This window comes from Motacilla alba, unplaced genomic scaffold (genome assembly GCF_015832195.1).
Source record: "Motacilla alba alba isolate MOTALB_02 unplaced genomic scaffold, Motacilla_alba_V1.0_pri HiC_scaffold_34, whole genome shotgun sequence".
Lineage (NCBI taxonomy): Eukaryota > Metazoa > Chordata > Aves > Passeriformes > Motacillidae > Motacilla > Motacilla alba.
Window position 1 is genome coordinate 1,965,061 of NW_024037436.1, and position 13,529 is coordinate 1,978,589.

General features: G+C 56.3%; 2 protein-coding genes across 2 annotated transcripts; one reads left to right on the forward strand and one right to left on the reverse strand.

The window, feature by feature from the left end:
• Positions 1–2: 2 nt before the first annotated feature.
• Positions 3–11,469, reverse strand: ATP13A1 (ATPase 13A1; the record flags this gene model as incomplete). Its single annotated transcript, XM_038126319.1, has 22 exons — positions 11,146–11,469; positions 10,453–10,542; positions 9,966–10,156; positions 9,534–9,606; positions 8,865–9,020; positions 8,364–8,433; positions 7,683–7,789; positions 7,243–7,372; positions 6,780–6,835; positions 6,406–6,532; positions 6,017–6,154; positions 5,533–5,653; positions 4,637–4,794; positions 3,926–4,098; positions 3,388–3,498; positions 2,915–3,040; positions 2,481–2,589; positions 1,939–2,138; positions 1,542–1,638; positions 994–1,166; positions 396–510; positions 3–103 (listed from the first exon to the last, which is right to left on the reverse strand). Coding segments are annotated over exons 1-22 (2,904 nt in total), but the record flags the coding sequence as incomplete, so codon positions are not given.
• Positions 11,470–11,994: 525 nt separating this feature from the next.
• On the forward strand, positions 11,995–13,518 carry CHCHD5 (coiled-coil-helix-coiled-coil-helix domain containing 5). The gene is made up of 3 exons (XM_038126459.1): positions 11,995–12,167; positions 12,696–12,889; positions 13,294–13,518. The coding sequence occupies exons 1-3, from the start codon at positions 12,001–12,003 to the stop codon at positions 13,308–13,310; spliced, it is 378 nt and encodes a 125-aa protein (XP_037982387.1). The 5' UTR covers positions 11,995–12,000; the 3' UTR covers positions 13,311–13,518.
• Positions 13,519–13,529: the final 11 nt, after the last annotated feature.

The window sequence follows — 13,529 nt, forward strand, 5'->3', positions numbered from 1 at the left end:
ACGCTCTGGCTGTAGGCCAGCACCAGCGCGTTCAGCGCCAGGATCTTGAACATCTGCAGCGTGGTCACCAGCGTGCAGCGGCCCTGCTTGATCACGTGGCAGACTGGGGGCAAAAACGGGAATGCCGGGAATCAGGAGCCGGGGAAACGCCGGGGGAAAGGGGAGAAAGGGCAGGAACCGGGAATGGGATGGGCTCGGGACTTGTTTTATCCCTTATTCAAGGTTTGCTTAGGATAAAACCAAAGATAACGCTCAGCCTCAAACCCGGAGTCCAAGAGCTCCAGATTTTGGGAATCCTGGGCTGGACTGGGCTCAGGACTGTTCCGATTTGGGGTTTCCCCCGTTCCCACCCCATTCCCGGGGTTCCTCCCGCTTTTCCCGGGCCGGGCACTCACTGCACTGGATGGAGGAGAGCTTGGAGGTGAAGGGGGCGGCGATGCTGGCGTCCCCCAGCTTCACCACGGGGGCCCTCTCCTCTTCCAGGTCCCTCAGCACCTGGCTCAGCCGCTCCTGCGGGATCAGCAATTCCCAAAAGACCCAAAATCAGCCGGGACGGCCGGAAACGCGCTCCGAATCCAGCAGGAATAGAGCGAGTCTGGGACCTGGGGAGGAGGTGCCTCCCCACCTCCAGAATTCCAGGATTTATTCCCCGTTTATCCCAGGTCTCAGGTCCCCTCCAGCCCCCAGAATTCCAGGGTTTGTTCCCTGGTTTTACGTCACCTCCAGAATTCCTGGATTGATTCCATGTTATCCCTTTTCCCATTAGAATTCCCTCCCTTCTCCCCCACCCCCCACGGGATCCACCTGGAATTTTGGGAAGCTCCCTGCCCACAGATTAGGACTGGACTGGGATCAGATCCATCCCCACCCAAGCCATCCCAGCATTCCCATTCCCCAAACCCCTCCGCTCCCAGGGCCGACAATTCCCGGCCAAATCCCAATTCCCGACTGGGCGGCAGGGCTGAAAACCCCGGGATGGACGGGAATTCCCACCCTGTGCACGGCCAGCTGCTCCTCGCGCTGGGCCAGCAGCCGCTGCTTGGCTCCCCGGGACGAGGCTTTGACATTCCCGGCCGGAATTCCGGCCCTGCCATCCCCGGGGCCGTCCCGGGGCCGCCGCTTCCGCTCGGGAACGCGCTCCGGAGCGTTGGCCAGCAGGGCCACGCCTGGGGAGGGGAAACAGGGAAAATCCAGGGGGGAAAAGAGGGAAAATCCAGCAGGAAAACCAGAGGAAATTTGGGGACAAAGAGAGGGGAAATCAGGGAAAAAAATTTGGGATAAATTAGGGGAAAACCAGGGAAAATCAGGGGGAAAAAGGGAAAAAACAGGGAAAGCCCCAAGGAAAACACAAGGGAAAAATGGGAAAAGCACAGAGAAAAATAAGGGAAAAGCCAGGAAAACCCCCAGGAAAAGCTGGAATTCCCTCTTTATTTCCTTTCCTGGCCCCAAAAAACCGGCTCCACAAGCTGGGAAGTGCTGGGAGCGGCATCGCTGGGGTGGGGATTTGGGGCAAATCCGGGGAATTTGGGGAATGGGCTCACCCACGTCGGCGTGTTTCAGCGCTCCCACGTCGTTGGTGCCGTCCCCGCACATCAGGGTGCAGTAGCCGAGGCTCTTCAGCGCCGTGATCACGAATTCCTGCCCGGAAAAACACCGGGAAAAGCTCCCAAAATCCTGCAATTCCCAGCTCGGAGGGGGGTGGGAGGATGGGGGTGGAGTGGGATTGGTGGGAAGGCTCCGAATTCCGGGAATTCAGGGCTGGAAGAGGCTCAGGGCTCTTTACGATCAGACCAGGGCCATCTCCCCATTCCCAAACACCCAAAAATCCCAGGAATTCAGAGCTGGAATGAGCTCCAAACTCTTTGGGATCACCCTAGGGCCGTCCCCGCATTCCCACAGATCCCAAATCCCGGGAATTCCCGTTCCCACCCCCCTCACCTTCTGCTTGGGCGCCACCCTGGCGAAGACGCGGACGTGGGGGATGAGGCGCAGCAGCCGCTCCCGGTCCCGCAGCCGGAGCTGCTCCAGCCCCTCCCCGGTCAGGCACAGCTCGAAGGGATCCGTCAGATCCCGCAGGGAATCCGGGAACGCCGGGAGAGCCACGGATCCGTCCCGGGACCGCCACTGCCAGGGCAGCCCTGTGGGGGATTCCAGAGGGGATTCCAACCCTAATCCCCACCTCCATTCCCAGCTCCCCAGAGCCCTCACATCCCAGAACCCCCCAGCATTCCCACTCCCATTCCTGATCCCACCCCAGCTCCTCAGACCCCTCAAATCCTGGAATCCCAGAACCCCCTGGCACTCCCACCATTCCCATTCCCATTCTCATTGTTACCGCTCCCATTCCCACCGCTCCCGTTCCCATTCCCATTGTTCCCATTCCCATTGCTCCCGTTCCCACCGCTCCCGTTCCCATTCCCACCGCTCCCGTTCCCATTCCACCGCTCCCGTTCCCAGTGCCCCATCCCCTCTGCCGGTACCGGGGCGCTCCGGGGGCTGCAGGATCAGGATCCTCTCCTTCTGCAGGAAGTGCAGCTCCCGCGCCACGTGGCAGGCGGTCAGCGGGCTGTCCCCCGTGATCATCACCACCTGCAATTCCCGGAGTTCCGGGGAATCCCGGGAGAATTCCAGCCTGGACTCGGGGCTGGGAGCCCCCTCCGGAGGGGCTCACCCCGGAACGCTCCCAGATCCCGCGCTTCTCCCGTTCTCCACTCGGGATTTCCCCCGTTTTCCTCTTGGAATTCTCCCATTTTCAATCTGGAATTTTCCCAGTTCTCAGCCTTGGATTTTCCCCGTTTTCCACCTAGAATCTTCCCACTTTTCACCCTGGAAATTCCCAATTTTCCCCTCCCTCCAGCCCCTCCGGCAGTTCCCCCATTTTGCCCAAACTCCGGGAATTCCCGGCATTCCTCACGCGGTGGGAAGCGCTCTGGATCTCCCGGATCACGGCCTTGGAGTCGGCTTTGAGGGGGGAGGAGACCAGGATGAATCCCACAAACCTCAGGTCACATTCCAGGGTCTCCCTCTTCATCTCCCGCACCTTTTCCATGGCAAAATCCAGGATTCAGCATTCCCAAACCCCTCCAAAAGCCAAATCCCCGCTCCCATCGGCAATTCCTGGCATTTGGAGCCTTCTCTGGAGTGAGTTTAGTGCTCCCAAAAGCTTGGAGTGATCCCAAGTTCCCAAAAGGCTTTTCCTTGGAAAAATTCCTTTGGGATGCCCCGAAGGGTCTGGGGAGGGTCTCTGGGACAGCTGGAAACAGGGATCTCCCTGGAAAAACTCCCCAAAAACCCCAAATTCCACCCCAAAAACCACCCATCCCTTTCCCAACCGCCCTCCCAGCGCTTCCCAGGCCTGGAATTCCGGGGCTTTTCCCATCTCTTCACCTGCTGGTGGCTCAGGGCTCCCAGCTCTTTGTAGCCCAGGGCCAGGACCCGCGCGCCCTCGTGGGAGAATTCCCGATGGATCTCGTGGTAGTTGCTGGGACACTGGGACAGCTGGGGAAAAAAACCCGGAAAACATTCCACGAGTGAGGAATCTGAGGGAATTCCAGAGGCTTCTGGTGGAAAATTGGGAACAATCAGGAGATTTGAGGGGAAAGGGAGGCCGGGGTTTGGGAGGATCCATGTGGAATTTGAGGGAATTCAGGATACTTCAGGATAATTCTGTTAGAATTTACAGCCCCCACCCCCTTGCATCCCCCTGATCTCCCGGCATTCCCAGATTCCCGCTATTCCCTGGAATTTCCCCCTCACCACAGGGGCAGCCACCTGGAGCTCCCGGCATTCCCAAATCCCCGCTTTTCCCTGGAGTTTCCCTTCCTGCAGGCCCTTTCCCGTTTTCCCCTCAGCGCAGGGCGGCCGTTGGGGGCTCCCGGCATTCCCAGATTCCGGTTTTTCCCGTTTTTCCCGTTTTTCCCCTCACCATGGCGTGCAGGGTCTCGGGAGCGCCCTTGACGGCCGCCAGGTATCGGATTTCTCCGGAGGCGTTTTCCAGGGACGCCAGCACCGCCATCCTCTTCAGGGCACTGGAGAAATGAAAGCGCTGGTGAATTCTCATTCCCGGAGTTTTTAGACTCCTCGGGAAAACTTTCTCATCTGGAAACAAAGGAAATCAGGAAATCCTGAAAGGGGGTGCCGGGAGGGAAAAGGGGGAATTGGGGATGGGGGGAAAGAGGGAATCTTGGGCGGCTTGAGGGGGATCCGGGTGGAATTCTGAGGGATTCGGGGGGGATTTGGTGGGAACTGTGGACAGCTCCAGGGGACTGAGGGAAGCTGGTGGAATTCTGGGGAATTTGGGTGGGAATTCTGCGGGATTTGGGTGAGGTTTGGTGGGAATTTTGAGACATCTTTGTGGAAGGGTTCTGTGGGATCCTCGGGGGCATTTTGTGATGATTTTCCAGGTTTTTTTGGTGGGGATTTTGAAAAATTTTTGTGGGCATTTTGTGGGATTTTCTGTGGAGATTTTTGTTGAGATTTTCTGTGGAGATTTTGTTGGGATTTTGCAGAATTTTAAAGATTTTGTGAGATTATTCGGGGGGAATTTTTTGCAGCGATCCGTGACCGTTTTTTCCCCGAGCTTTTCCCACCCGGAAGGCCTCAGAATTCCAGGGAGAAGCGGGGATTTGGGATTTACCTCTGGTCAGGGTCCAGTCCACGGCCGTCAGCATGGCTTTCTCCAGAGGGTCCCCCACGATGCTCCCGTCCTCCAGCTGCACCAGGGAGTGGCAGCAGGCGATGGCCCGGTGGGTTTCCAGCGGGATTTCCGACACCGGCAGCACCTCCTTGCCTTCCCTGAGGAAAAATTTGGGATTTTGGGATCATCCCCCAGGGATTTTGTTGAGGGGATTGGCGGGGAATTGAGGTAGGAGGAAAAGGAAGGGAAAAATTTGGTGAAACGCTAAAAATTCCGCAAAAAACCTCCACAAAATGTGCTGTAAAACCCCATAAAAACCCCACAAAAAGCAAAAAAAAATTCCCCTAAAAATACACAGAATTCCACAAGATCCTGCCACAAAAAATCCAAAAAAATCCTCACCAAAAAATCCCACAAAATACCCTCACAACATCCCACAAAATCTTTCAACAAATTCCTCACAAAACAGCCCAAAAAAGGTGACAAAAATCATACAAAACCCTCACCAAGTTCCCACAAAAGACACCACCAAAAATCCTTGTGAAATCCCCAAAAAATCATTAAAAATCCCCGGATTTTTTGGATTCTGTGGGATCTTTTTGTGGGAATTTTGTGGGGGCTTTTGGGGGGATATTTTGTTGGGATTTTTGTGGGGATTTTGTGGGATTTTTGGGAGGCTTTTGTGGGTTTTTTTTGGGAGGATCTTCTAGACTGATTTTGGTGGAATTCCTTTTCTTATTTGTCACTAAGATTTTGTGAGGGTTTTGCGAAGACCTTGTGGGATTTTCGAGAGGATTTTGTGGAATTCTGTATTTCTAGCCCATTCCCCAGCCCTCCCAAGCTTCCCAGCGCTCTCCCGCAGAATTCCCAGGGGGAATTTGGGGGTCAGGACCCACCTGAGCCCGGCCACCCCTCGCACCACCAGGTGGTCGCTGGTCAAGGTCCCGGTTTTGTCGAAGCAGCAAACCTGGACCTTCCCCGCGAAGGGGATCCGGAACGGCTCCGTGCAGTACACGTCTGGAGAGGGAAAAACGGGAATGCTGGGGGAAACGGGAATGCCGGGGGAAACGGGAATAGGCGGAGAAACGGGAATGGGTGGGGAAACGGGAATGGGAGGGGGAAATGGGAATGGGAGGGGAAACGGGAATGGGAATAGGAGGGGGAATGGGAATGCTGAGGGGAAACCGAGGATTCTGGGGGAAAATCGGGGATTCTGGGGAAAATATTTTTTTAAAAATCCCCCAAAATAAAAAAAACAACCCAGGAATCCTCCCTGTTCCCCGTTTCCTCCACGCCTGACGTGAACCCAGCTCCATCCCCGCTCCCCCCCAGCTCCCAGGAGGTCTCCCAGCATTCCCGACATTCCCGAGGCTCGCTCACAGAGCTTGGCCAGGGCGATCAGGGAGGTGTTGACGGCCAGGGAGAGCTCGATGGGCAGCTCGGGGGGCACCACGGACGTCAGGATCAGGGCACACTCCAGGAACAGCCGGTACTGGTTCCGCCGGGGGTCCTTGGTGCCTTGGGAACCACAGGAAAACGGGGTCACCATGGGAAAAAACGGGATCAAAATGGGAAAAATGGGGTCACAATGGGAAAAAATGGGATTAAAATAGGAAAAAATGTGATTAAAGTGGAAAAAAATGGGGTCACAATGGGAAAAACGGGGTCACAATGGGAAAAATGGGATTAAAATGGGGTCGGGATCAGGAAACATCCCTCGGGGATCCCTCCCCCAAACTCTGGAATTCCCAGAATTCCGGGATTCCCACCCTGGATCCAGACGTAGGCTGCGGCAGCGATGGCGAAGACGAGGAGGAAGAGGATGAAGATGAAGGTCTCCAGGTTATTGGCCGTGACCCTCTTCACCCCAAACAGGATGGTCCGGAGCAGCTTTCCCTGGAAAACCAGCTGTGGTCAGGAATCCCACGGGAACTCCTTCACAATTCCTTAAAAATTCCACTTGGATTCCTTCCAAAGGAGCGTGGAACGGGAATTCCGACTGCGGGAAAAGCCTGGAATTCCTTTGGAGCTTGGGAATTCTTCCCATTCCCGACATTCTCCTTTATCCCATTCCTCAACTCCTCCCTCCTCCCGAGCCCCATTCCCTGGAATTCCCGGGAATTCCCAGGAACGCCTGGCTCACCTGGGAGGTGTTGAAGCCGGTGCGGAGGGCGTAGGCCAGGCACCCGTTATCCACGGCTGGGGAGGGAACAGATCCCAGGGAATTCCCAGGAAATCCACTCAGGAGTTTCCCCCCAGGAAATCCCTGGGAATTTCGGGCTGGGAATTCCCAGGAGTTTCGGGCAGGAATGTGGGAATCACTCACTGAGGAGCATCGTCCCTGTGGGACGTTCCCAGGGTGGGAATTGGGGGGTGGGAATTCCAGGGAGTTCCAGGGAGGGAGTTCCAGGGAGGGAATTGCTCAGGGTGGGAATTGTGGGGAGGGAATTTTTCAGGGAGGGAATTCCAGGTGGGAATTGCGGGGTGGGATGGGGGGTGGGAGCTGCAGGGTGAGAATTGGGGGGTAGGAGTTGCTCCAGGTGGGAATTCCAGGGAGGGAATTCTGAGTGGGAATTCCAGGGAGGGGCTTGCAGGGAGGGGCTCACGTTTGAGGCCGGCCGAGGCGCGCTGCGGCGGCAGGTGCTGGATGACGCGCGTGCCCCCGAACAGCACGTGCAGCCGCCCGTCCACTGCCAGGTCCAGCACGCGCTCGGGACACAGCCCCTCCACGGGCTCCTGCGGGGACAGGGACAGGAATGGGGACAGGAATGGGACAGGGACACAGGGACACAGGGAATGGGGACAGGGACACAGGGACACAGCCCCTCCACGGGCTCCTGCGGGGACAGGGACAGGAATGGGGACAGGAATGGGACAGGGACACAGGGAATGGGGACGGGAATGGGGACAGGAACACACGGAACGGGGACAGGCACCTGGGGAACTGTGGCCAGGAACAGGGACACGGATCCAGGGAATTTGGGAACATGCCCCAGCTCCCGCTTTCCCCCCGGTTTTTCCCATTTTTTTCCCACTTTTTCCCCACCTTCATCTGCGGCACGGACTCTCCTGTCAGCATGGCCTCGTCCACCACGCAGCGGCCCCGCAGCAGGAGGAGGTCACAGGGCACCAAATTCTCCTGGGGGGAGCGGCCTGAGGGCAGAAATTCCCAGAATTCCCAAGCCAAACTCATCAGTTTTCCCGTTTTTCCCGCTCCCAAACCCACGATTTTCCTGTATTCCCACCCAGTTTTCCACCCCCAGATCTGTAGGAAAAGGGTTTGGAGAAGGAAAAGTTTGGGAAAAAACAGCCCCTGGAATTCCTGGAATTTTGGGAGTTTAGGGAGTTGAAATATTTGATGGCAGGATGGTGGGAAAGCAGGAAATCCCAGGAAAAAGGGGGAAAACCCCAGAACCAAAACCTCAGAGTTATCCCAGTCCAACCCAGAATTCCTGCAAATCCCAGGAAAATTCCAAGGGGATTTCCCTGAAAACGGGAATCAAAATTCTCAAAAATCTATTTCATTCCAGCAAAAACAAGGGGAGGAATTCCAATTTTCAAGGGATTTTCCCAAGAAAATCCCCATTTCAAGGGCGTTTCCCATAAAAAGTCCCACTTCCCGGGATGCTTTCTGTGGGAATTCCCATTTTAAAGAGGTTTCCCGTGGCGATTCCCGTTGGAAATTCCCATTTTTGGGGCGTTTCTCCACGGGAATTCCCGTTCTCACCGATGGAGACGATGTCCCCCGCGATGATCTCGTCGCTGGAAATCGGGCGCCACTTCCGGTTCCTGTACACCTGCAATTCCCAAAAACAAACCAAAAAAAAAATCCCAATTTTTGGGATGGAATTGGTGGGAAATCCGCAAGGAAAAGGGACACAAAGTGGGAAAAGAAAATCCCCAAAATATCCTAAGTCACCCCCAAAAATTCCCATTTTTGAGCCAATATCAACAGGAAAAGGCACCAAAAAACTCAAGTTTGGGACAAAATCTATAGAAAAACCTTGGGAAATGGGTAAATAACTGAGGTAAACGCTCCTGAAAAGAAAAAAAATCCATAAATCCACAAAACCCCATTTCCTGGGATAAAATCCACGGGAAAAAGGAAAACAAAGGGGCTGAGCCTCCTAAAAACCCCCGCGCTGGTGCCAAAATCAGCAGCGAACCCACCAAGGAGGGCAGAGAGAGGCCGGAATTGCGCCGGAGCCGCCGGAATTCCGGGTTTTACCTGGATCATGTAGGGCTTGTTGCCCATGCGGCGGATCTCGGAGAGGTTGCGCAGCTGCTGCTGCACCAGGGAGGCCTCGAAGGCCACGAGCATGGAGAGCGTGAAGACGCTGTAGTACCAGAACTCGTCCAGGCACCAGAGCCCCACGCAGAACACCTGGAAAAACCCGCCCCAGACCCGCGGGAATGCCGGGAACCGGCCGAGGGGAGTCCAAGGGGGAACTCCAGGAGAAAAGGGAAAACCCCTGGGGGACTGAGATTGTGCCAGTCCAGCCCTGGATCCCTGGAATTCCAGCTGAGAATCCCAGCCCAGGATCCCTGCAATCCCAGCCCAGGATCCCTGAAATTCCAGCTAAGAATCCCAGCCCAGGATCCCTGAAATTCCAGCCCAGGATCCCTGCACTCCCAGCCCAGGATCCTTGCAATTCCAGGAAAAAAGGATGGCAGGTATCCCAACCCATCTCAGAATTCCTCAAATTCCATGGGAAAAGGGACCAGAATTATTCCTGAAATTCCAGAGAGAAAGAGACCCAAATTGGCCCAATCCATCCCAGAATACCCCTGGTTTTTACAGGAACGGGAATTTTCCCTGGGTTTATTCCCGTTTTTAGCAGCTTTTAGGATTTTTCCAAGGTTTTTCCCAAACTTGGGGATTTTTCCCAATTTTTACCTGGAAAACGAAGAAGGGAGCTGTGGCTCTTTCCTTGAACAGCTCCAGGAATTCTGGCACCACCATTTCTGCCCTGGAAGGAGAAAAATCCTTGGAAAATCCTTGGAAAATCCTGGTTTTTCCACCCAAAACATCCCAAACCCTCCCCTTTTCCCGATGAAACAAAAAACTGGATTTTTGGGATATTTTCCTGTGTATTTTGGAATATTTAGAGACATTTTCCTGGGATATTTTCCTGGAATAGTTCACAATATTTTGGCACATTCACCTGGAATATTTGGGAATACTTCCCCGGGATATTTCCCTGGGATATTTGAGCTATTTCAGGAATATTTTCCCAGCACATTCAAGAATTCTTCCTGGAATATTTAAAGATTTTTCCCAGAGTATTTTGGGCTCCTTTCCCAAGACTTCCCCCCAGGAAAAACTCACTTGTTATTCCCGTATTTCCTCTCGGCCTCCCGCATTTCCTGCTCCTCCTGGAAGCCCCTGGAATTCTGGTAGAAGCCCAGGGGATGCTCCACAGGGAATGCCACGGGCAGGAATTGCTTTTTGCCATGGATTTCGTAGGAATATTTGATCTTCTGGAATTCAAAGCTCAGCGCTTCCTGCCCGTCCTCACCCTGGAGGAAAAAAAAAAACAGGAAAAATTCAAAATTTCCCATTCCTGGAAAAATTTCCAGCCTGGACGGGGCAAAAATCCCAGAACTCCAAGGGTCTCCTGGAGAAAAACCCCGGAATTCCAATGTTTTTATGGAGTTCTTGGATTTTCCCACTCCCCCATGGATTACCAGGAATACATTGGATTTTCCAGGACAAACCCCGTCGGAATTCCCGGATTTGCACCCACAGCTGGAGGAGCCCGGGCTCACCGGATTTCCAGGGACGAATCCCAGCGGAATTCCCAGATTTCCCTCACCTGCTCCCTGTGGATCGGCACCAGCTCCACGGAGCCGTTGTTGGGGGTCGGCACCACCTTGGCCAGGGTGGCTTTTTGGGGACAGGGCTCCTGGGGGAAAAACGGCAGGAAAAGCCCTTCAAAACCCCTCAAGAATCCCACTTCTTATCGCTCTGAAATCCCATCTTTATCCCTTTGAAATCCCAGCTTTACACCCCAATTATTCCAAATTTTATCCTGTTAGAATTCCATTTCCACTCGCTTTAAAATCCAATTTTTTTACCGCTCTTAAATCCCTTATTTTTACTTTGAACAGCCCATATTTTATCCCTTTAAAGTCCCACACTTCACACTTGCAATATCCCAAGTTTCATCCCTTTAACATCCCGCGTTTCCCTCTTTAATTTCCCACGGTCCCCCTCCCCGTTTAACAACCCCAGCGGAACACTGCAATGCCTGACATCGATAAATTTCTATTTCATCCATTTACGCCCCAAATCCTCTTTAAACCCTGAACCCCTCCGCCCCCAAATCTCCCCCAAACCCCCGCAGCCCCAAATCCCCCCTGAGCCCCCAAATCCCCTCAGCCCCCCAGACCCCAAATCCCCCCTCATCCCCCAAACCCCTCAGACCCCAAAATCCCCTGAGCCCCCAAAGCCCCTCATCCCCCAAACCACCCCTCAGCCCCAGCCCCGACCCCTGTCCCGCGCTCACCCTGACGCAGCTGAGGGCGCACTCGGCGTGCACGGACCAGAGCCCGGCCAGCGCCGTGAGCAGCTGCAGCGCCGCGATGGCGCCGAGCGCCAGCAGCGCCGCCTCGGGCGGCCCCGCCGCCTCGCCCGCCGCCCACAGCCGCGGGCCCCACAGCCACAGCCAGGCCGGGTAGAGGCCGGCGGCGAAGGGCAGCACGGTGCCGCGGAGCAGCCGCGGCCGCCGCCGGTAGAGCGTCACCGACGAGACCAGCTCGTCCTCGGGGGCCGCCGCGGCCGCCGCCATCTTCCCTCCGCCCTCGCGCGCCGCTTCCGCTTTCGCTTCCGCCTCTGCACCTGCGCCGGGCCCGCGCTTCCCGCCTCGGGGCCGCGCGCGTGCGCAGAGCGAGGGAGTGGCGGAAGCGGAGCGGCGGCCGAGGAGGAAGCGCCATGTGAGTGAGGGGCGGCGGGCCGCGCCCCGGGCCCTGGCTGTCCCCCGTGTCCCCCGTGTCCCCACGTGTCCCCTCGCTGTCCCCCGTGTCCCTCCCGCTCTTCCAGGCCCCGCTTCCCCGCGGTGTTCGCGGACACCGAGTCCCTCCGCGGTGTCCCCGGTTCCGACCCTCCGTGTCCCCCTCCGTGTCCCCTCGGTGTCCCCCGGTTGTGACCCGGTTCCGTGTCCCCCTCCATGTCCCCTCGGTGTCCCTCCTGTTCCAACCCCGCTGTCCCCGGTGATGCCACCGCCCTTGTCCCTGTCGCGGGGAGGCGCTGGCTGTCACCAGGAGGTGACAATGTCCATGTCACCCTGTCCCTGTCCCTGTGCCACTGTCCCTGTCCATGTCCCTGTCGCAGGGAGGTGGCTGGCTGTCACCAGGAGGTGACAATGTCCATGTCACCCTGTCCCTGTCGCAGGGAGGCGCTGGCTGTCACCGCCCAGCTCTGCGGGCCGGAGCTGGAGCGCTACGGGCGCTGCGTGGCCGCGAGCCCCGGGAGCTGGCACCGGGATTGTCACCAGCTGTCCCTGAGCGTCACCGAGTGCGCCTCCAGCCAGTGAGTGACACACACTGGGGACACCGGGATTGTCACCAACTGTCCCCAAATGTCCCCAAGTGCGCCTCCAGCCAGTGAGTGACACGCACTGGGGACACTGGGGACACTGGGATTGTCACCAACTGTCCCCAAATGTCCCCAAGTGCACCTCCAGCCAGTGAGTGACACGCACTGGGGACACTGGGGACTCTGATCCTGATCCCATTTCGTTTCCCATTTTCCGATCCCATGTTTTCCCATTTTCCCCCGATGTTTTCCCCGATGTTTCCCCCAATGTTTTCCCATTTTCCCCCACTGTTTTCCCGACGTTTTTCCATTTTCCCCGGGCATTTTCCCGTTTTTCCCGTTTTCCCCCAATGTTTCCCCCAACGTTTTCCCGTTTTTCCCATTTTCCCCCGATGTTTTCCCATTTTCCCCCGACGTTTTCCCGATGTTTTCCCGACGTTTTCCCATTTCCCCCGGCGTTTTCCCGATGTTTTCCCGACGTTTTCCCAATGTTTCCCCCGGCGTTTTCCCGCCGCCTGGCAGCCCCCTGGTGCGCCGCATCCGCCGCGACTGCTCCGACTCCTTCGGGGCCTTCGAGCGCTGCCTGCGGGAGCGGCCCCGGAGCGCGGCCGAGTGCGGCCCCCACGTCAGCCAGTTCCTGCTCTGCGCCCAGAATGTCACCCAGAGTGCCACCCCCAGTGCCACCCCCGGGGACAGCCCCAGGGGGACCTCCCCAGGTGAGGCTGGAGCTGGAATTTTGGGATAAAAATGGGAATTGAACCCCCAAATGTGACCCCAGTGTCACCCAGTTCCTGCTCTGCGCCCAGAATGTCACCCAGAGTGCCACCCCTGGGGACACTCCCAGTGCCACCCCCAGGGACACCTCCCCAGGTGAGGCTGGAGCCCCTGGAAGGGAATTTGGAGCTGGAATTTTGGGATAGAAATGAGAGTTGAGCCCTGGCCTGGCCCCTGCAGCCTCAGGAAATGCTGGAAATTGGGAATTTTGGGACAAAAGTGGGATTTGAATTCCCTAAACCCCTCCCAGGTGCCACGTCTTTTTCTTTTTCCCCATGGAAAAGCTGGAAAAAGGAAATTTGGGATAAAAATGTGATTTTTTTTCTCTCTTTTTTTCCCTCCCCAGAGAATCCCTGGAAATAAAACCCCTCCGGGAACGCCGGGGAAGCCTCGGAACCTTCCGGAATCTCCTCCCAAACCCTGGGAATCGCCCCTCTGGAGAAGGAGCCCTGGGACATGGCGCCTGATCCGCAATTCCCTGCGCATTCCCGAGCTCGTATCCCAAAATTTGGAGGAAGAAATAAAAATTCCAGCGGGGTCTCCCCAGGAATCTTCGGGATGGGACCAAAAATTCTGCTTTTC